At 49.9% G+C, this 22,292-nt stretch overlaps 1 protein-coding gene across 3 annotated transcripts in view; it reads right to left on the bottom strand.

Moving 5' to 3' along the window:
* Positions 1-22,292, bottom strand: part of ESYT3 (extended synaptotagmin 3) — a 46,181-nt gene that overhangs the window by 11,352 nt on the left and 12,537 nt on the right. For all 3 annotated transcript variants that reach the window (XM_053598902.1, XM_053598903.1, XM_053598904.1), the window contains exons 2-11: positions 15,364-15,405; positions 13,377-13,511; positions 9,710-9,786; positions 6,848-6,914; positions 6,140-6,229; positions 5,570-5,625; positions 3,947-4,067; positions 2,650-2,820; positions 1,725-1,807; positions 104-152 (exon numbers count right to left, since the gene is read on the bottom strand). In XM_053598902.1, coding sequence (XP_053454877.1) covers positions 104-152; positions 1,725-1,807; positions 2,650-2,820; positions 3,947-4,067; positions 5,570-5,625; positions 6,140-6,229; positions 6,848-6,914; positions 9,710-9,786; positions 13,377-13,511; positions 15,364-15,405 — 891 coding nt within the window. The remainder of the gene's footprint in view (positions 1-103; positions 153-1,724; positions 1,808-2,649; positions 2,821-3,946; positions 4,068-5,569; positions 5,626-6,139; positions 6,230-6,847; positions 6,915-9,709; positions 9,787-13,376; positions 13,512-15,363; positions 15,406-22,292) is intronic.

Genomic DNA, 22,292 nt, shown 5'->3' with positions numbered 1-22,292 from the left:
GGGCCTGTGTGCAGCCCCACACAGAGGGGGCCCATTCCTTAGGACTAACTGAGCTGAGAGGCAACGTGCTGAAACTCCCCAGGGCTACAGGTCCCGACTCTACCTCATCCACCACTCTGTTCAGCATGACATCCCCGAGGCAGATCTGCAGGCTGCAACACACAGGGAGAGAGGTCAGCTCAGCTCAGAGGAGGCGGGCAGCTGAGTGTTCACGTATCCCAGGGGGCCGTTAAGACAGGATCTTATTCATCCCATGGAACCAATGGGAGGCCAGGGTTGGCTCCAGGCAAGGGAAGGCTAGCCAGCCATCAGGGCTGCTCCCAGGGGCATGCTGCCAGGGGAGCAGTTGGTGCCCCCACCCCCGAGGGACAAGAAGAGGCTGCTGGACACAGCCCCCATGGATTTCTCAATAACAGCACTACTGGCATTTTGAGTGGGATGATTCGTCATTGTGCAAAACTACCCAGGCATTGCAGGAATTCAGCCTCCCAGTCCCTCAAATGCCAGAGGCATCGCCTCTTGCACTCATTTTACCAACCCCAAATGCTCTTCCATTTCCAAAACTGCCCTGCGTGCCCTGCCAAGGGCTAAGTATAGTTGGCACGTGTGTGTGTGTGAGTGAGAGAGAGAGAGGAGGTAACACCCACATCACAGCCTGGCCCTGACCTGCATTGAACCAAGGCCAACTCCAGAAAGGCCTGATAGCCAGAGAGAAAAACGCAACTGTTAGAAATGTGTTTGAGCCCAAAACACACCAGAACTCAGTGACACAAAGCCACACTTCTAATCTGCAATAGTACAAAACTGCACCTGTTCTCCTTAAGATGAAAAACAAAAAGTGATAAGCAACATCTGCTGGGCGGCTGTTTCATAGGCTCAGACTGTGCCCCTCCTATTTCGTTGTGTTCGCGGAAACAAGGTACACAATACAGGAGCCTGAAGAGTCGGGTAGAACTCCCTCCACTGCCTCCTACCCCGAGATGAGCAGGGTAAACAGCCACAAGCAAAGATACACACTCGAGGGGCCTCTCCTGAAAAGGTCAAACAAATGACACTGCTCTCCTCCACTAACGCAACACGGATTCCACTTGTTTTTCAGTGCTGTGGAAGATTCTGTAGTTTAGTAATGGCAAATTTATTCTAACATTCAGCAGGTATCCTCTGAGGGTGGACATTCACGCTTCCAGGAGATTGTTCTGCTACTGCAAATAGCCTCTGCAGTGGACATTTCAGATTGAAGTGTTAATTTATAGGAGATTCCTGAGAATGGGACTGCTGGGCCAAAAGACATAAATTTGAGGCTTTGCGGCCAGCTGATTCTGGCAACGCCAGTCCGCCCATAACCCTGAAGAATACACCCATGACAGAGCAGCCAGGGTTTCTTGGGACCAGGCATGTGGCCATGTGCCAGCCTTGCTGACTACTCCACACGGGGACTCTGGGTACATTATCAGGAGGGCAGAAAGCAAAGCCTTGGGGCCCTCTTTGCACCCCACCAGGGCCTAGGTCAGGTCTGGACACTCAGGAGACATCTAGAAAGATGTATGGCAGGAACGTGGAATGGTGGGGCAGGTTGCCTGGATCAATCACCATGTCAGAGTGACCAAGTGCCCAGAGAGGGCTGCAGATCAGTTGGAGGCAGGGGTACCTGTGCCCCAAGGCCTGGCCCAGCACCCCAGGGGAAGGAAGACTGCCCCCAAGCATACCCCTGCCATCCTCCTCACCTGCCCAGGAAGTCATCCCTGTCAGGATCCTCATCATACAGGTCCACCTCCAGGTCCTGCCCAGGGACCTCATATACCATGAACTAGAAGGAAAGATAGGTGTTTTGACCTGCAGGCCACCACGGCCGATGAACCAACCTTCCATACGGCACAAGGGGAGCCAATTCCCAGCTCAGAGCCCTGGCAGGCCCCTGGCCTTCTCAGCACTTTGAGAACCCCACCCATGAGAAAGGAGTGATGTCTCTCCCTGCAGGGTGCAAGAGAGGATTAGAGACAACATCTGCTGCCTGTGGCAGAGGGGTACTCAGGGGACAGTGGCTGCCGTTCATTCTGCACGGGGCTCGCAGCTTCCAGAGCACTTACCCGTCAGGCTCTCCCTGCTCTCGTGGGTTGGAACACCAGGAAGCCCAGCTGCCTTTTATCACCCCCGCACCCCCTGCATCACCCAAGGTGTAACAGAGCATCCACCTTGGAGGTGACATGTAATCTGAGGTGCCTTCAAGGCCTAAAGAAGCTATGGTTCTACCCTTCAAGTAGCAGGGACTGTGGCTGAACTCAGAGAAGAGCTTTGGGCACCTGGTCCTGCCTCTGGCCGGGGAGCCTGAGAAGACTGGGGCAGAGCTTCCTCTGAGGGTCTTTTACTTTGATCTGAAAACTTCCAACAAAGCCAACTCTGGTTTTGAGGGAGGGAGGAACTTGCCCATGGCTGGCCCTCCAGTGGGACCATGGTAGCCCTCCTCTGGAAGCCTGGTAGATACGGGAAGTAGAAATCACACAGCCATGGCTGCCCGTCTCCAAGGCCCACTCCCTTGGCCTAGCGTTGCCAGTGAGCACGCGAGGGAAAGGCCCTCCCTGTCTGTGCCCAGCATGACCCAGGAGCCTGGAGGGCAGTAAGGGCTGACAAGAGTAGCCAACAAATCCTCACCTCAAACACCTCGTTCCAGGTGGGGTTTAAGTTCCTATAGATGGTCTTGCTCCGGAAATGCTGCAGGCCGATGCTGACCTTGGCGTAGGGGTCTGACTTGCGTGGGAGCCCCAGAAAGTGGTCCTTCTGGGCCAGGTCCTCTGCCTCCAGCAAGTGGACTCTGATCACCCCCTGGAAAATGTTCAAGCCCAGGGCTCACAGCTGCTTCCTGGGCCTTGCCAGCCCCCAACACACAGACGTCACAGAAAAAGCCATCAGAAATCACTGCTGCCCCCAGCTTGCTGCTCTGGACTGGGAGTCAGAAGCCAGAGTTGGCAGTGACCTGGGCAAGACCATACAGCAAGTGATGGCTGCATCAGGAAGCCAGCCCACACCTCTGGCCTTCCCACACTCCCTGCCCCCAAACTGCTGCAGGAATGGCTTGTCCAACTGCAGCCATTTGCCTCTCTGGTGCCAACAACTACACCACCTGAAGAGGTTTCCTCCTTTGCTCCAGCCCCCACCTCCCCACCATGTGACCAGCACGAAGATCAAGCCCTGGTGTCACTCTTTCTGACACCCAAGTGTACATACCCTGTGGACACTGCCTGCTGCTGGCCTAGGTCCCAGCATCCATAACAACCCAGCACCAAGTCCCACCCCACAATAGCCTGGACCATGCCTAGGGCAGGCCCCTTCCCCATGGTTATTAAAAAAGAAATGAAAAAAATATAACTTTTTAAATAAAGAACACAGTGCAGGAATTAGGAATAGTTAATGGGGTTGAAGGTATGACTCCTTCCCAGAATTATTATTTTTTATTAAATATCAGTAAAAATACATGCATTTACGCTTTGACCCAGAAATCCAACTTCTGGCAATCTACCCCAAGGGCACTGTAGCAGAAGTTTAAAAAGACACCCAAGAGGCTATTCATTATACTACTATTTGTAAAAGCAAAAGACCCAATATAACTGTCCATTAGTTGCGAACTGGTTGAATAAACTTCACTACATCACATAGTGGGTGCTTTGCAGCTGTTTAAAAGAATGAGGAAAGTCTCGATCTACCCTAGTATGGCACAGTCCCCGTGATATATTTAGTGATAAAGTTCCGCTCATCCTAGATGGGTGACTTTGGGTAAGTCATTCAATCTCCCTGAGCCTGAGTCTCCTCCCTATAAAGGAGGATACCTCACAGGACAGAAATGAGGCTCCCTGTCTGAGAATATACTCAAGGTAACAGGACACCTCGCCCACCAGCCCCTCTGTCCCTTAGCACTGGGCCCAGGGCTCTATGGCCAGAACTGGGTACTCACGCAGGGCAGAGGAAAGCGCAGGTTGGTCACATCCAGCCCCTTCTTCACAGGCACAGTCACGCGATTGGGCAGCACCAGGTGAGCAGCAATGAGATCCTCCAGCAGGCTGTTTGACAACTCACTGGAAGACCAGGTATGGCCAGCTGTGGAGGGCAGGCATTCCCCCCACCCCTGCCGTGCCACCTGCCTCTCCATCCATCCATCCCCACAGCTGGAAGCAGTAGCCCAGCTTGGCAGAGTGAACAGCTAAGAGAACATCCCTGACCTCACCTTGCCTGGAAACAGGTGGCGGGGGTACACTGCACCAGCCCCCTACTTTCTATCCCACTACTCATGGCCCAGCCCCACTGCTTCCATCCTGCTTTGTTCCCTGAGGCAGCACAGTGTGGTAGCTAAGAGCAAGAACCTGCATTAGAATCTCAGCTGCACCACCTGCTCGCTGTGTGACTTGGGCAAGTCGCTAGCCTCTCTGTAACTTGGTGTCCTCATCTCTACTTTAGAAATGAGGGGCTCACAATGCCTACTCCTAAGGTGGCTGTGGGATTGAGGGAGTAGTGTGAGGTGCTGAGCACAGTGCTTAGCCCACAGCAGGGGTTACGACATAGCCCTCTACTCCCTGACATCACTCACGTTCTCTGTTCATTGCCTGTCTCCCAGTATAGGGAGATGGGGACACCACCTGGAACAGACCTGGCACAGATTGTAAGTGCTTAATAAATATTTTTTGAATCAAAGAATGCATGTCTGGATTCTCTTTGTCCAGGGCAACTGAGATTAGTGTGCATGTCCCCTGAGCCTGGTGAGCCAACTGGTGCTAGCCCTGGACAGTCTGTCTCTTCCTCCTGGTAGACCTGTCGACTGGGGCTGGCACCCTCTTCTGCTCCTCTCAAAGGGTGTGGGGCTCTGAGAACAGTCTTCACAGGGCCCCAAGAAGGCAGGGTCTCCAGGGCCAGCTCCTCCTTGCTGGTCTCTGTTGTGACAGCTGCCCCTCCCACATCTGCATTTGTCACTGTGGTCAGGGGAGGCAACACAGGCTTCTCCCCACTCACATGGGTTGAGGAGGGGCTGGAGTAAGGAAGAGAGGATGCTCAGAGGTACACACCCAGTATGCTACCACCACACACACCTGGGTGTTCTAGGGACCCCAAGACAGGCTCCCCTTTTACTGAGGAAGAGCCTAGAAAGGTGAAGTTAACACAGTCACTCAGCTGCTAAGTGATAGGGTCAGGAGCTGCTGAGTCTGATTCTAGAGCCTGTGCTCGCCTCGCACTAGCCCACGCAGCTCCTCTAGAACCACATCTCATGGGATTGGAGCCTCTCTCCTCCTGCACCGGGACAGAGACCTCAATGTCCCTCAGCGCAACACTGAGCAAAGCACTTCTCCCCCACAGCACGCGTATACGTGCTTTGGGCACAGTGCCTGCCCATTGAGGCCCTATGACCCCATTAACCTCCCACCCCGACTCTAAACACATGCACACTTTTGCCCCCACAGGGAGAACCTTGAGGATGACACAGCTATTGTGAAATCGTGAGAACAGTCCCTAATTCACACAAGGGTCACGTGGAGCTCGGAGGACCCCCACACCTGGGCCTTCCCCAGAGGCCCTCCCAGGCACCTACTTGATTCCCGGCGCATCTAGCAGGTTGGTCAGGCCTGTCCAGTTAATCTGCAGGTGCTGCAGGACAGAGAGAGGCTGTTAGGCTGGAGGGGGCTGGGGGCAGGGCTGAAACCTTGGTCACGCGCACCTGAATGGAGAATCCAGCCTGCAGGGGTGTCAGGCAGGTGAGAGTACCCTCAGCCCTGCTCAGGCCTCATGGGGCATAGAGGGCCCAAGCTTTAGCCTGGGATGGGGTGGGAGCCTTCAGGCTGCTGCTTCCCTGCAAGGACCATCTCAGGAATGGGCTAGTCATGGGGCACAGGCTGGCCTGGACTTTCAGAGCTCTGAGTTTGAGTCTTAGGCTCCATTTCAGGCCATCTGTGACCTCCGAGCTTAGCTGCCTCATCTTGGGGCGGGCAGAGTCTAACTTCACAGGTGCCTCAATGATTAAATGGGATACGGTGTGTGAGTGCCTGGGGTTAGGTGGGCTTGCACAGTGGGGTCTGTGGGATCAAACTCAATGTCTGGGGTCCAGTGGACAAATGCTTCCTCACAGGGAGCAGCGGGCCCACCTCTGATGCCCAGGACTCACGGGCTTCTGAAGGAAGAACACAGTCACGGCTCCTATGAAGGGCTTGTCCACCAAGAGGGGCTCCAGGATGATCCGCAGGGTGCCCTGCAACTGGATGGACACAGATGGCCCCTGAGGGTCCCCAGCCTTCTTCCTTCCCATGCCTGCTGGGCTTGGCCGAGGCCATCTGCTATCTCATTTCATGCCCACACCACCCACAAATGCCAGGACCAGCTGCCAGAGGCCACTTGCTCTTACTTGGGATATAGAGGCTTGGACACAGCTCTGTCCCATTTGCCAGCTACTGGGGCAATGAGCTGCCCCCATGGCCCACCTCCCTGTGTGCTGGCCCCCATGGCTGCAGCCTTTGTCCAGATGACCTAGGAACAGTTTCCAGCCCCAACTCAGTTCCTGTGTTCCTGGCTTCAGTTATTCCCACCTCCTGGGTCCCTCAATCTCTGGCTCTTCATCACCCCGAGAGCAGCACCTCTCACTTTTACAAGCAGCCAAAGCCTCTCGGGGCTCCACAGTCAGAGGCAGCTTATGGGGCCCTGAGGTGGAGCTGCAGGTTGGCAAAGCTCGACCACCAGTTCCCAGCCATGTGACTTCAGGCCAGAAGTTCCTCTATTGTCACCAGCCTTCTGCAGCCTGCCCTGCCATGAGCCGGCTTCCCACTTCCCTGATCCCCATTCCCAAGAATGGAGCTGAGGCAGCTATGCTGGGCCCCACCTGGATCCCATTCACACCAGCCTGTATCTTCTGCAGCTCCACACTGATCTCACAGTCACCGATGTAGCTGAAATGGGAGGGACGAGGAAGGTAGAGAGGGGGCAGGTCCACTGCTCAGAGATGTTAGGAAGTGTGCCCAGCATTACACAACCTAAGCCCGGTGGCCAGTCGCCAAGCCTGAATTCGGTGGCTCAGCACATGGCCTCCCTAAGAGCCTCAGCCTTTCTCAGCTCTGCCCAGATCTCTGTGCCCAGATATCCCAGACACAGCCCCACTCCTGACCATAAGGGGACTGGCTCTGGGCACCACCTCACACCATGACACCCCAAAGATGAAAAGGAGGGGCTCTGGGTCAGTACATCCCCCACTTCATACTGCTGCCTCCCCACCCCATCTCTGCTCAGGTCTCTTCCAGAGGACACAGAAGCAGCCATTGTCCAGACGTTACTGGGGGTGGGGAAAGGTAACAAGGCCTCAGGACAGGAGCCTGAGTCCAGCTGGTGGCTCCTGCCAGGTGATGGGCACAGGGAGCCTGTGAGGGTAAAGACCAGGAGACCCTGTCAGTGGGCTGAAGGAAACTAAAGGGAGGAGAGAACAGCCGTGGAACATCTGTGGGGCATGGGCATAGGAGCCCAACGTCACAAGTCACAGAAATGCCGAGTGCCCCGAGAGGACGGAGGAGACAGTACAGGGAGAATGGGGACTGAAAACCCCATTCTTGGCAAGAGAAAACACTCCCAGAAAGGGGGAAAACAGAGAAATAAGCTGAGCAAGGTAGAATAAAAACAATTTAGCTAGCTTACTTTTAAAATAATAGTTGAACTACTTATCTGGGCAGTTTCTGCTTTTACTAGAAGCCTGTGAGGAATTCAGCTTACAAACCCCCCTGCTGGGTCTGTAAGCACTTTGAAGAACATGCAAGGCCTGGGAGGAACACTAACCAGGCCGTCCCCTGCCCAGTCAACAACCTTCCAGAAGCAAATACCATTGTGGGGATTCGTATTATGGCCAAGACAGAGATCAAGGGAACAGCTAGAGCCCCAAGGTACAGGCAAGAGGGCTTGTACCCTACTCACTGAGGGAAACGCGTCCAGGTGGAGATAAGGAGAAAATTCCTCTTTTCCACCGATCCCAACCTTCCCCAAGGAATCTGTGTGTGTGACCACAGACAGGAGGCTGCCCCACACAAGGCTCAGGTTCTGGATTTCTCAAGGCTGCCTAGACCCTTAAAGTTAATGATTACAGATAGAATAAAAACTAACATGCTTACTCATAGAAACTGCTGACATTTTTGTTCCCCTCCTTAGAATACCCCCTCTGCTAATTAAGAAAATAGCCTTCAATAAAAGTTGGGTAGTCTGTGAAGCTAGTGAATGATGCCCCATGATTATATCAATGTACACAGCTATGATTTAATAAAAAAAAATAATAATAAAATAAAATAAAAGCTGGGTGGAACAACACTCAGGGCCACTCGCTGAAGCCCCACAAGCTAGTGGTGGACCCCTATGAGCACTCTTTAAAACTCCATTCTGGCTTGGCGCCTGTGGCTCAAGCAGCTAAGGCACCAGCCACATACACCTGAGCTGGCAGGTTCGAATCCAGCCGGGGCCTGCCAAACAACAATGATGGCTGCAATCAAAAAAATATATATAGCCAGGCATTGTGGCAGGCGCCTGTAATCACAGCTACTTGGGAGACAGAGGCAGGAGAATCGCTTGAGCCCAAGAGTTGTAGGTTGCTGTGAGCTGTGATGTCATTGCACTCTACCCAGGGGGACAGCTTGAGGCTCTGTCTCAAAAACAAACAAACAAACAAAAAACTCCATTCTGTGTGTTCTGTCCCTTTATCTCTTGCCGCTTTTACTTTCATTTTTCCCAGTTGATTGCCACCATTACCACAGGTCTTGAAGGACACTGCCCCCAGGGAAGGATCCGGCAGACAGGGACCCGGGGAGCTGCCGGGGGCACTGAGTGAGCCAGATGACCTCAGACTGGCAAAGTTATTCATACAGGGATCTTGTGGCAGAGCCCCAGGCACCAGCAGCGCTGGATAGACCACCACCATCCCTACACACTTGAAACTGGCCCCCAAATGGAGGTGGATAATCCCAAAAGTGGCTCCTGTCTTCCCAGTGTGCTCTCAGTGCCAGCCTCTGGGCTAAGGACAGGAAATATGAAACATTGGAAAGGAATGGCAACACTCTGGAACTTCAGGAGTTGATCCTTTGCCTTTTAAAGCACAATTCAAAACACACCACCTCCAGGAAGACTTCCTAGATTGCATCTCCCTTCTTCCTGACTCAAGCCCATTATGAACCTCATTTAAAGGAGGTGCCCTTGCCCAATCCCCTGAATTAGTCACTGATGTGTCTTTGTATCCTCTTGTTTTCCTGAGGAGCCACAAAGCCCAGCTCTCCAGCTGGCCTCTCTCAGCCTGCACTTGGAGCTCCCTAGGCCTCACCGTCATTCCCCACATCTTCCTGTCACGCTTGCTCCCTCTAGCCACATCCTCTCTGAGGCAGGTGGTCTGACCCTCCAGTGACCTGGCCTTGGTTTCCAAGGAATCTCTGCTGTCTGGGTTTCGGTACCCAGAGTACGCCATGAGATGGGAGAAGCCAGGCCTGTGCCCAGGGGTCAGAGGTGATTCTCCTGGAACCAGTCATTCCTCTATTTCATTCACGTGACATTCTTCCCCTTCCTCAGGAAGGACCTTGTGCCCCAGCACCAGGGGAGGGTCCTGTGAGGGTTTTGACACCCCAAGTCAGAGTGTATATGTGCCTCTCAGTCTTACACTGGCTGTTCCCACAGTCTCCCGCAGCCCCTGCAGCCCACACCTGGCCCCACAGGCAACAGGGCTCACCATATCTGCAGGTCCAGGACCACCTGTCTTCGGTTGCACTTATTGGTGTATGTCTTGACACCGTTGACCCTGGGGCACTGGGAGAGATGCCAGAAGGCTAGTCAGAGGGTTCTTGCTGCAGGGCGCAGCTGCCAGCCCATCTCCTGGCCCTGGTTCTTGTCAACCACAACACATGTGACCACTGCACTCCCAGGATGAGGCACAAACACAAAAATCTATCCCATAGCCCCTGAGATTTCCCTCCCTGGAATGTGCCCCCTCCTGATATTTACTTAATAAATATCAGTAAATATCCCATGCAGATATTTACTGAGCACTCATTCTGTGACGGGCACCAGACAAGGGGAAGGCCAGGGGCAAGGCGGCTGAGACTGCCCTGATGGGCTCACAGCAAGCACAGGAGACAAGTGGGGTGGGGGCCACAATGAAAACAAATGGGGAGGGGGCTGTCACATGGACACCTCGGGATCGAAGCAATATCTCCCAGCCCAGCTTAGGGATAAGGGTCATTACTGAAGGCTTCCTGGAGGAGCAAGCATTTAAACTCAGTCTGCAGGTGAGTAGGAGTTGCCCCAGCAGGGCAAGGCAAGAGGCCAGGCTCCCTGGTCAGGGTTGTGACCCTTGGAATTAAAGTGCCCTAACCCAGGGCCATCTTAGGAATTTTTTCTTGTGTTATCAGCTTCTACCTCAGTTCAGACTCTTCTATCAGGTGGCATTGGAGTGAGGTCTGGTTATTATCAAGAAAAAACAAATTTTATTTGAATTTGAGTTAATGATATATACGCTGAAGTGGTTAGGAATGAAGTTCACTGATGTCTGCTATTTAGTTTGAAATCAATTTTTTAAAATGAATAGAAAATCAGACAAGGTAGCTCACACCTGTTATCCCAGCACTCTGAAAGGCTGAGGCTGGAGGATCCCTTGAGCTCAGGAGTTTGAGACCAGCCTGAGCTCAAAAACTTAGCCGGGTGACATGGCAGGTCGTGGTGAGCACCTGCAGACCCAGCTAGTTGGGAGGCCGAGGCAAGAGGATCAATCACTTGAACCCAGGAGTTTGAGGTTGCTGTGAGCTATGATGACACCATGGCACTCTACCCAGGGTGACAGAGTGAGACTCTGTCTCAAAACAAACAAACAAAAAAGGATGGAGAGATAGATGTGCAAGGATGTGCAACAACGCACATACAGCAAAAGGTTAACACTTGTACGACAGACGTATGTATGTGAGGGTCAGTAAATAATTTTTTTAACTCTTTTCTATGTTTGGAATTTTTCAAAATAAAATGTTGGGGAAAAATTCAATAATCCCATTAGAGAAAAGATTCCTTTATCTTTGGATTCTCTCCATAGAAAGTGCTAAGTACAAATGCTCTGTCACACAAAATGATTCTCAGAGGATGGAGCCCAACCTGCAGGGGAGGGTGGTACAGGGACATGTCGAGCTGATAATTTATCAGGTAGTTTTTCCAGAGTTTGTGATGTGTGTGATATGTCAGCTTATTAAAATGTATAACTTGTTCTGATTTATTTTCTTTCTCTCATTTAATATTCATTTTTTTCTAATTTCGTGTTCTTAATTTCATATTCTTTTGCTTTAAGAGGGTCTTCTGGACTCAGTGGAAGCCCAGGTTGAAAGAAGGGGTACTGGGACTACCTGCCATAGCCCAGGGCTGCTCCTAGAGGAGAGGAGGTGTTTGCCAACACCTAGGAAAGCTCAGCCAGCCAGACACCCTCACATGCAGACAGGTCCTGGGGAAGGCTCCCTGCCCAGAGGTCACTGTCTCAGTGAGGAGGGTAACCACCAGCTCTGTACCAGACAGGGTGACCCTGGCCTAGGGCCCCGTCAGGTAAAGGGCTCCAGGCTAGAACTCGGCCTTTACTGGCCCTTAGCACAGTGGCCCTCTCTGCTAGGGGCAGAGAATGCACAGTGGCACTATCCACACAGCTGCACAGAGGGGCCCTGAGGCCAGGCCTGCTGTTAATGCCTCACAATAACCTTTAGAAGTGGTCCTTTCCTTTAACTCATGAGGACACTGGAGCTCAGAGAAGTTAAGCCACTGCCCCAAGGTCCCGACAGCACAGAGGGGAGCTGGACACAGATGGGAATTGGAGAGAGTGGGTGTGAAGGAAGCAGGGGTGGTGAGTGCACTGAGTCCTGGCCAAGCCCAGGAGGGTTGCTGAGGAGTCCTCTGTGACCCCAGGATGGAGAGGAGGGGAAATACAGGGAATGGGAGAGAAGAGGGGAGGTGGAGGGTTTGAATGACAAGATCAGGAGTCTGGTGTTTCCCCTGCAGGCCTAGGTCATCTGGTCAGCCTGCAGCTTCCCCCTCCAGGTTCTCCTGACATGGTTAAAATCATTCCTGAGGATGGCCGGCCAGCAGTACCACATCCCAAAGACCAGAGACACCCTGGCCCGAGGAGCTGGTGGGGCAGCCCGTGCTGGAAACACAGCAGTCTGCAGGCTTCCTGGCTCTCAGCCTGTTGAATTTTTCAAAACCTAACTCAGATATTGCCACCTTCTAGAAGTCGTCCCCGCTACCACACCCCTCTTCACCCCTCCACTTGTGAACGCACACATTCCTCTCCACCTGAGTATATATACTGCCGTGGCGACAGCCTGCGTGCGTACACTGCCGTGGCGTCAGCCTGCGTGCGTACACTGCCGTGGCGTCAGCCTGCGTGCGTACACTGCCGTGGCGTCAGCCTGCGTGCGTACACTGCCGTGGTGTCATCCGCCAGCTTATGCATCTGCCTCCCACAGATAGGGGTGTGGCCACACCCACCTCTGTCTGTGGTGCCGAGTGCACAGCACGTGCTCCGTCACAGGTGATGAAATAAGGAGTGAGCACATGAAGCCACACATGCTGGCACAAGCCTGTCCTGGCAGAGTCTGAGTGGTAGAAACCAGAATCTCCAGGTCTCAGGCAGGCCTAACCCATCCCTGATCCTGGGGGCTAGCCGGGCAGAGTGGCAGACAGCACTCAGCAGGCTGGCCCGCACTCTGACACCTGCCCTTTTCAGAACAGACTAGATACCAACAGCTTTGATTTACTCGGTGGTGGACGTCACAGCAGCTCTCTGCCTGGAGGACACCCTTTGGATGATCAAATTCAGACTCACATCAATCAGGCACATTGGGACAGGAAGAGGGGGGCAGAGAGGGTGAAACAGAAAACCAGTCTAGAATAGGGCCCCTGACGGGAGGTATGCCAACACAAACTTCTTTGGCCACGGACCATTCTATCCTGGGACATCTACTGATCTTCACAGCTAGTGTGGACTTGTAACACTGATTGCCAGAACCACCCAATCAGTAAAAAATTATAAACCTCTTTGTGGCACTGACTATCTCCGGCCATGAAGGTGTGTTTGCCCCAGCTGATACCCAAGGTTAGCAACTACAATTTGTTCACCTTTGTATCTGTCTGGCTACAACCGTGGCGTTTCCAAAATTTTGCTTAAGAAAGTGAAACTATTTCAAACCCCTCTTTCCTGTTTCCTCTGAGCTGGGCAGGCTTTCTTGGAACTTGGAGACATGGTGGCATGGGGATGAGGGGTCCAGTGGATCTTTGCAGTCAGGTGACTGATCTGGGCTGGGGGTTGATGGGAAGGGAGGGCACATGACTGCACAGTAAGGCCAGACTGACCGTCCTGAGACAGCACTCACCTTCTGTCCAAAGTAGAGCTTGGTGAAGGTGAAGGTCCTCAGGTGCATGCTCTTCTCCCGGATCTTGGGCTCAAGTTTCTCCCGGAACTTGTTTTCCATGATAATGCTTAGGTAGGGCCAGATCTGCGAGATGACCTATGACAATGGGAAGAGGCCTTTGCCGGTCAGGTCTGTGACCCCTGGCAGTCCCACAGCTGAGTAGGACAAGGTCCCAGTGCTCTGCAGCCCGGGGAGTGGGAGTCCCTATGCTGCCTGCCCGTCCCCATTCACCTACCCTACTGTCTCTCCATCAAACATCTGATAACTACACAGTGGGTCCCACTCTCCTGCAGGTAGCAGGACCCCTCAATTTGGTGCCATTTTGCAGAGCACCATGAAATATTCATTCACTGGACTCAAAATGATGAAGCTCTTTAATTCTCAGCTAAAACATAATCTCATTGTACAGTATAAAGAAAAAGTAGCAGATGCTAGAAGTTTCGGGAAAAAAATCACAGATGAGAAAGCTAAATTGTTTCCTGTGGATTTAGCTTTCTAACAATCAGAAAAGGCAGCCCTTGGCTGACTTCTGCAGCACACTGACTCACTACACTGGTCTGGGAGCTGGTCAGGACCAAGGAAACAGAAGCGGGCAGAGACAGTACATGAGGGCAGTGATCAGACAGGTATGGACGGCTAGCAAGCAGGAATGTTCCATTTGGGGCAGAAGCTTCTTTTCTTTCCTGTGGATACGGGGTGCAGTGTAAAGTGGACCTGCTTCTTCCACACACCCATTCTAAGAGAATGGGAAGAGATTTCAGGGCTCATTGTTCCCATTTCTTTCAGGGGTCTCTCCCAACTCCAGGCTCTGCTTTCTCTGGCATCAATTCTCAACCCGTGGACCGCGACCCCCAGGAACTGTATTAAAGGGTTGAGGCATTAGGAAGGTTGAGAACCACTGTTCTAGGGGCTGCTGAGTGCTTCTTGATGCACTTGGCAATGACATTCCGAGTGATGTGAAAATACCAACCTTAGATCAGTAACTCTCAGGAAGTCCTTTCTTATACCTAACCTAAGTCATTCCTGCTATCAGGCTAAGCCTCCTCCCAGAACAGAAACAAAGTTTGCATTAAAAAAAGTTCCATGCTGGGAGAGTTGAGGTGGGGGCTGCAACAGAAGCTGCACATTTAGGGAAGAGTCTGGGCAGATCAGGTGGGGTTGGGACTCTGGTTGCTTATCTGTAAAGCCAGGATTCCTGGGGGAGCCCCTGACAAAGAGTCACCCAGCAGGGGCCCTCCTCAGGGCATCTGGCAGCAGAGCCCAAAGGGAGTTCCCTGGATGACCTAACAGCTATCACAATGATGTCAGTGGATCTAAGCAGGGGCAGGAAGCCTAGTTTAAAGTCTTAACACAGTAACTAAGAAAATGCCAGGAAGGCCATCTTGACCAGTGTGATGAAAATGTGTCAAACTGTTTATAAAACCAATGTATGGTGCCCCATGATCGCATTAATGTACACAGCTATGATTTAAAATTAATAAAAAATAAAAATAAAAAAATAAAGTATTCCCACTTTACGGATAAGGAAACCAGTTCAGAGATGTTAGGCAATCTGCCCAAGGTCACATAGCCAGTGTCAGGTCTAGGCTAGAACCTAGGTGGAATCCAGATGCTGCTGACTAGTGTCTTCCTCTTCCTAGGAAAGCACAGATCTTGGCCTGGTAGGTGAATGAGGGCTGTACTTTTCCCTATACTTCTCCATACTTCCTAGCTTTTCTGCTGTGGCCAGGTATTAATTAAAAAAGTGTTTTTAAAAAGAAGACAGACATTCTAGTGAATGAAGGTAGGAAAGCTGCCATCCCAGCCACAGAAGAGTCATCCCTCCCCCTCCTGGACCTGGTGCCTTTAAGCATGTGCCTGCTGTCATCATCAGCACTGCTGCTGGTCCTACAGGCTGGAGGAGGGAGGACAAGGCCTGGAGTGCATCCAGCCCCACCAGTGGCCTTACCTTGTTGGCCCACTCAACTCGCTCCACGTCAGGGAAGTGGATCTAGGAAACAGAAGCCCGGAGGGGAAGTTAGACTCAAATCTGCATGACCCCTGGAGCCATGCAAGTGAGCCTGCCTTGCAGGTTTCCCATTCCAGCCCCACTCCCAGAGCTGACCCTGTCCTCCAGGAGCACATTGTTTGGTGGGGCAGGCAGCAGAGAAAGAGGGGGCGTCAGCAAGTGGGCATTGATGGGGGTGGAGGCTGTCCTTGGCGGTCCCTGAGCAGGGGAAGACTCCCCATAGTTTTACACATCCTCTCTACGCCCAGCCTGTGAGAGGAGGCGGAGGCAGGGAAAAGAGGGGATGGAAGATGCTTGTTTGCATATGCAAATAAGCCTCACCCCTACCTTGCCCCCTCCCTGCAGAAACAAAGGACCCTCTATCCTGGACACCCCCTAGGTAACACTCAAAATTGCTCCTTACAAATTCCACTCTATTTGTTTTAATGACCCTAAGCAATACAATCTGTGTATAAAAGTTAGAATACCCAAGGGTTAGCAAAGCAAAAAGAAAAAATATTTTATTAGATAATTCTGCCATCCAGTGATAAGTGCCCAACCAGCTGATGTTTTCATTGGCAACTGGTAGGGTGGGGTGCCATGGAGGACTCCTCCTACCTTGCCCACCTTGGCTCCGAGGAGCCTGTCTCAAGTCTCACCTCTTCCCCAGCAGGGAGGGCCCTCAGTCCCTGTCCTATAGTCACACAGCTTCCAACTGAGGGTCACAACCCCCAGCACTCCACCTGCTAGGTGAATCTTAGGTGAGCTACAGTGTAGGGGTAGGGGGCAGTGGGACTAGGTTGAGTGGTAATCCTGTTGGCTGACCTTTGCAGGACAGGTTCTGAGAGTGATTAACCCCCTCCTCACTGGAGTTTTGGTCTTTGTATCTGTTTCCTGAGCTCCTCATTCCTCCCTCTCACCAGCATCACCCCCCATTTTCTGAGAAGGACAGAGGTGTAAGAATATATATGTACAGGGTGCCTGGCACACAAAACGTGGATCACTAAAATGGCACCACTGTCACTATGTCCCAAGTCCCCTAAGTATGAGGCCCTCCTGAGACCAGCCCAGGTGGAGAAAGGGCTGCCCTCCCCATCTGGGGCCTCAGAGAGCTCATTCTCCAGGGACTGAGTAGATGTGTCATGCAGTTCACACACTGCTGCACACCCACCAAGTGCCAGGCCCAAGCTAGCCTTGCAGCTGCCCCGAAGACTCTCACTCACAAAACCGTCCCCAAGGGAGAAGCATTTTTTTTTTTTTTTTGAGACAGAGTCTCACTTTGTCACCCTCGGTAGAGTGATATGGCATCATAGCACACAGCAACCTCAAAGTCCTGGACACAAGAGATCTTCTTGCCTTAGCCTCCCAAGTAGCTGAGACTACGGGCACCCGCCCCAATGGCCAGCTACTTTTAGAGACAGTCTCACTCTTGCTCAGGCTGGTCTCAAGCCTGTGAGCCCAGGCAGTCTACCCACCTCCCAGAAAGGAGGAACACTTTAGTTCTCCTAGAGGAGAACATTCTTTTAACACCTTTGGGAGGTCAGAGACATCTAGTGCATCTCTCCCTGCCTCAGTTTCCCCAACTCCAGGAATGGCCTATACAAACTCAGAGAAGTTAATATTCCTAGGTGCTGAAAGAAAAATACTGCCTGGTTTCCAGAGGTAGAGCTGGTCCAGCCCACAGAGGGGAAGGACAGGGGAAGAAACCTCAGGGGAGTGTGCAGGAGCTTGGATTAGCCCACCCTGTCCAGTTGGCAGATGCAGCCTGTCATAGTCTCTGCAGTCACCGTGGGTCACGTCCCAAGTTATGAATCAGATGGGTGGAGGAAGAGTCCCTTATACTATGTGGCACTACAGTAAAATCTCCTGTGCATGGGCCTGGAGGGGCCCCCAGCCACATCGTGCCCCATTCACCAGTCTCCGTGGGGTCTTGCAGCCCAACCACCTTCACCTTTTCTGTTCCTAGCAAAGGCCTGCACGTGCCCTCCCTGGTGTCAGAAGTAGTCTTCCTTACCCCCCTTTGATTGCTTCATTCATCGCGATCTCAGACTTCACTTCTCCAGGAAGCCTCTCCAGGTCTCCCAGGAGGGGACAGATGTCCCTGTTAGGTGGCTCTGGCGTCCACAGCAGCACTCGATACATATTAGAGCTGCCTGGTCTTACTGCCTGCCCCACCCCGACTCCATCGGAAGCTCTAGACAAGCTGACTGGGCCTTGTCCCTGTTAGAGCCTGTCCCTAACCTATGAACATCTTAGTAAGTATCTGCGGAATGAATGAATGTATGAATGATGAAGGTTCCTGCCCTCCAGGAGCTCCTAGGCTGCGAAGGAGGCAGGCAACTGACAGACCATTCTGGTCAAGGATCGGTACGGAGGCAGGGAGGCTGCTAGCTGTGCTGCTGTCCTCCTTGTGGCCCAATCACTACACTGCCCATCCCACCCCAGCACATCTCATGTGCACACCCCTTCCACATCCCAGCCCAGGTGCTTCCACATCCTTGGGAGCTGAGTAGTCCTGCTCTCTGGATCCTGGAGAGGTGATCCAGCTCAGCAAGTACAACCCTGGCCACCTTCGGGAGCTGGTCAGACAAAGATTCCTGAGCTGCCTCACACCTACTGAATCAGAATGTGTCAGGGTGGGGCCTTCCGACTTATTTGTAACAAGCTCCTGGCCTGATTTTGGAGTTCACTCAGGATTAGTGTCAATGACCAGCCCACTTCTTTTGCGTTAGGGTGACCCACACCCACCCTGAAAGCATGAGCAGCAACAGACTGAGCAAGGCCCACACTCATTAAGTTGTCACCTGTCTCCTGGCTATCTCACCTGTGTTTGAGGCTCTTCACTTTGAGAATCCTCCTCCGATGAGTCTGAATGCTCTGGAAACAGCAGCAATTCTTTCATTTTTATTTTTATTTTTATTTTTTTTTTGAGATAGTCTCACTCTGTCACCCTGGCTAGAGTGCCACGGCATCATACCTCACAGCAACCTCCAATTCTTGGGCTCAAGAGATCCTCTTGTCTCAGCCTCCCAAGTACCTGGGACTACAAGTGCCCACCACAATGCCTGGCTAGTTTTTTTCTTTTTAGTAGAGACGGGGTTTTACTCTTGCTCAGGCTGGTCTCAAATTCCTGAGATAAATCAATCTACCTGCCTTGGCCTCCCAGAGTGCTTGAATTATAGGCATGAGCCACTGCACCTGGCCAATAGCAGCAATTCTCTTCAAGAAATAAAAGACCTTCAAGTTCCCCTATTCTGCACAAGAACCTGAAGGCCCTCTCTCAGCAGGAATCTCGGCACCTGCCTTCAGTCTCATCCTTCTTGGCTGCCCCTGAGGAAATCTGGAGCAGGGGATGAAGTCACAGAGTCTGATACTTAGGGAGCCACTACTTGATGCTTTCCCATTTGACATAGAGAGATATTTTTCCATTATAACTGGTCTTTTATGGAACTTGAAGAAATCTTTCACCACCCCAAATTCTCAAAATTATCCTATGTTTTTTATCTATTGTTTTTCACATTTACGTCTTCAATCTCTGTGGAAATATTTTTATAGAGGGTAAAATAGGGATGCAATTTTATTTCTCTCCCCACCCCTTTCACTAAAGCAAGTTTCCACTAAAATAAAAACAAACAAACAAAAAGACAAATATCTTTCCCTTGACTTGTGAAGCTACTTTGCTCAAAACACAGCTACTTTGCTCTAAAAACAGCTTCTCGTACCACTGGACTTGGCCTTCAACTCCATCGGTCTGTTTTCCTGTCCTGTGTCAGTATCACACTAGTTTAATCACCATGTTTTTCCCAAATGATCTGGGGAAGGGTGATTCCCCTGTTGCTTTCCTTTTTCAAACTGATTTAGATAAATTAATAGGTATTTATTCTTCCCAATGAATTTTAGAATCAGTGTATAGATCTTCAGAAAAAAATCTTCCTGGGATTTTGACTGTTATATTTTTGAAGTTGTAATTTGTGGGAGACCTAGCATCTTTACAATATTAAGTTTTGCATCCATGAACAAAATATTTCCAGTTATTCATTCACTTTTTATTATATTCATGCTTAAGATCATAAACTTTAAAAAATAAAAGTCCTGTACATTTTTTGTTAGATTATTCTGTGGTATTCCATTTTCTGAGCAACTTTGCTGTCATTTGTTAATAGCCCTAGGCCGGGATGGGGACACAGGTTCCCAAATGTCCAAATAATACTTTTTGTCTTTTTTGCTCCCCCATCCTTATCTTTCTTATTTTACTTCATTGGCCAGGACCTCTTGTACTATGTTAAGCAGCAGGGGTGTTAACCAGAATCTCTATCTTGTTCCTGATTTTAAAAGGAAGTCCCTGAAATTTTTCCATTAAACATATTTTTACTGTAGATTTTTGGAGGACCGTGCCTATGAAATTGAGGAAGTTCTTTTCAATTCCTGACTTTCCAAGAGCTTTCATTATAAATAGGCAATGAGCTAGATTCAATACTTCCATAAATCTGTTGAGTTAATCATGTTCCTCCTCCTCCCTTAGTCCATTTGTGGTATTTAAGTAGTGATTGTTCTTTCCACAGAACACTCTGTCTAGTTTCTGGGATAAAACTCTTTTGATATAATATAGTCAGCCTGATACTTAGATTTTACACACCTATGATTCAAAGTGATATCCATGATTTCTGTATTTGTACGATTCATGGTTTAGGTATAAAGATTTTACAATACATTGTAAAATGACCGGAACAGCTTTCCCTGTCTTCCTGTTTTCCAAAACACCTGGTAAATGTAGGACTATGTGATCCATGAAGTTTCGTACAGTTTGCCTATAAAACCATCCAGGTCTAAGGCTTGTTGGGTAGTGAATTACCCCTTAATCACTAATTAGTATTAGTGGTTAATGGTGTATTCAAGGTCTACTTATCACTTATTATGGCAATTTTGGCATTTATACTTCTCTAGGAATGTATCCACCTCATCTAGGTTTTCAAATTCATTGATACATAGTTCTTTACATTTTATTACTTTTAATCTGTTATAGTTATTTCCTCTTCATTATGTATTTTAATTTTTTCTATTTTTAAATGATCAATCCTACCAAAGATTTTGCCTTTTCAGAGGACTAACTTTGGTTGTTGATATTAATCATTCTATATCCCCTTTTCCTTTATTTTAAAAATACTGCTCATTTTCATCTTTATATTTATTATTTCCTCCTTCATTTCTTTAATCTAAATTGGTTGTCTTTTTTTATGTTTTTAAGAGATGAATTTCATGAGTCTTAGAGTTGTGTCATTTATCAATGTTTCTTTTCTTTTCTTTTTTTTTTTGTGATGTAGCCATGGCATCACAGCTCACAGCAACCTCCAACTCCTGGGCTCAGCGATTCTCCTGCCTCCACCTCCCAAGTAGCTGGGACTACAGGCACTTGCCACAATGCCCTGCTGTTTTTTGGTTGCAGCCATCATTGTTGTTTGGTGGGCTCAGGCTGGATTCAAACCTGCCAGCTCAGGTGTATGTGGCTGGTGCCTTAGCCGCTTGAACCACAGAGGCCGAGCCTCTTATTTTATGATAAATGCAAAGCTATACATTCCCAAGTTTGTAAGAGAATGTTTTCTTTGTTATTCTGCTCTGTTTTTTTCTATTCCCATTATGACTTCCTCTTAAATGAGTTTTTAAAATAGTAATGTTTTAAAATACCTAGACATAAGATTTTGATAGCTATATATTTATTATTATTTTCTCATAACAATTTCATTTTGTTGTGGTCTGAACAGTTTGCTGGATGTCAGTTCATTGGAATATATTGATAATTCCCTTTTGGCCTCCTACATGATTAATCTCCTTGACTATTCCATATGTGATCGAGTTATTAATCATGTCCTGCTAATATACTTTATCCTTGCTTACTCTGTTTGATTTATTGCTTCCAGAAAGGGATGTATTAAAAATTTCCAAGCCCGGGCGGCGCCTGTGGCTCAGTCGGTGGGGCGCCGGCCCCATGTGCCGAGGGTGGCGGGTTCGAGCCCAGCCCCGGCCAAACTGCAACAAAAAAAATAGCCGGGCGTTGTGGCGGGCGCCTGTAGTCCCAGCTACTCGGGAGGCTGAGGCAAGAGAATCGCTTAAGCCCAGGAGTTGGAGGTTGCTGTGAGCTGTGTGAGGCCACGGCACTCTACCGAGGGCCATAAAGTGAGACTCTGTCTCTACAAAAAAAAAAAAAAAAAAATTTCCAGGCCCAACTGTTGGTTTACCTACTTCCTCATGTCAGCTGTTGACTTACATTTCAAGTTTATATTATACAGTATATATGATATGAGGTCTGACAATCTAAGTTCTGGAACTTGCCCCTCTGTGTGCTTATGTTGGCAGCCCTGTACAAACAACTTGATAAGGTTTCATAACCTCGGTATAAATAATGGCTCATAGCTATGTTCACGTGGACATGTGGCAGTGTCTTGCTGAGTGGTGTTCACTATTCTTGTTGTATTTTTCTGTGCTGAACAATGACAGCTCTGATGGTCATGCCAGAAAAACCAAAACTGCTTTGGAGGATGGATTAGGAGCTGGTGTCCGTGCATAGCTTCCCAAGGGGAGTACTTTGAAAGTGACCATAGTGATACTCACCAATGAGGTATGTAGCACTTTTTCTAGGATGAATTCACACTTAATTATCTAAACTCGTATATGTCCATGGCTATTATATCCTAATTATTGCCCTTTGCAAGCATATTTTATTGCCTCCTTCTTTGTCTTTATCATACATTTGAATTATATTCTATTGCAAATTTCTACTCCTGTTTTCTTGGTTCAAAATTGCCCTGTTGTATCTTTTTCCATCCTATTTTCAACCTTTTTAAGTTCATATACCTCCTGTCATTTAATACCTGATTCCTTATGTGCCCATTTCA

The sequence above is a fragment of the Nycticebus coucang genome, chromosome 8, assembly GCF_027406575.1.
Source record: "Nycticebus coucang isolate mNycCou1 chromosome 8, mNycCou1.pri, whole genome shotgun sequence".
Taxonomy (NCBI): domain Eukaryota; kingdom Metazoa; phylum Chordata; class Mammalia; order Primates; family Lorisidae; genus Nycticebus; species Nycticebus coucang.
This window is presented reverse-complemented; position numbering and strand designations above follow the sequence as displayed.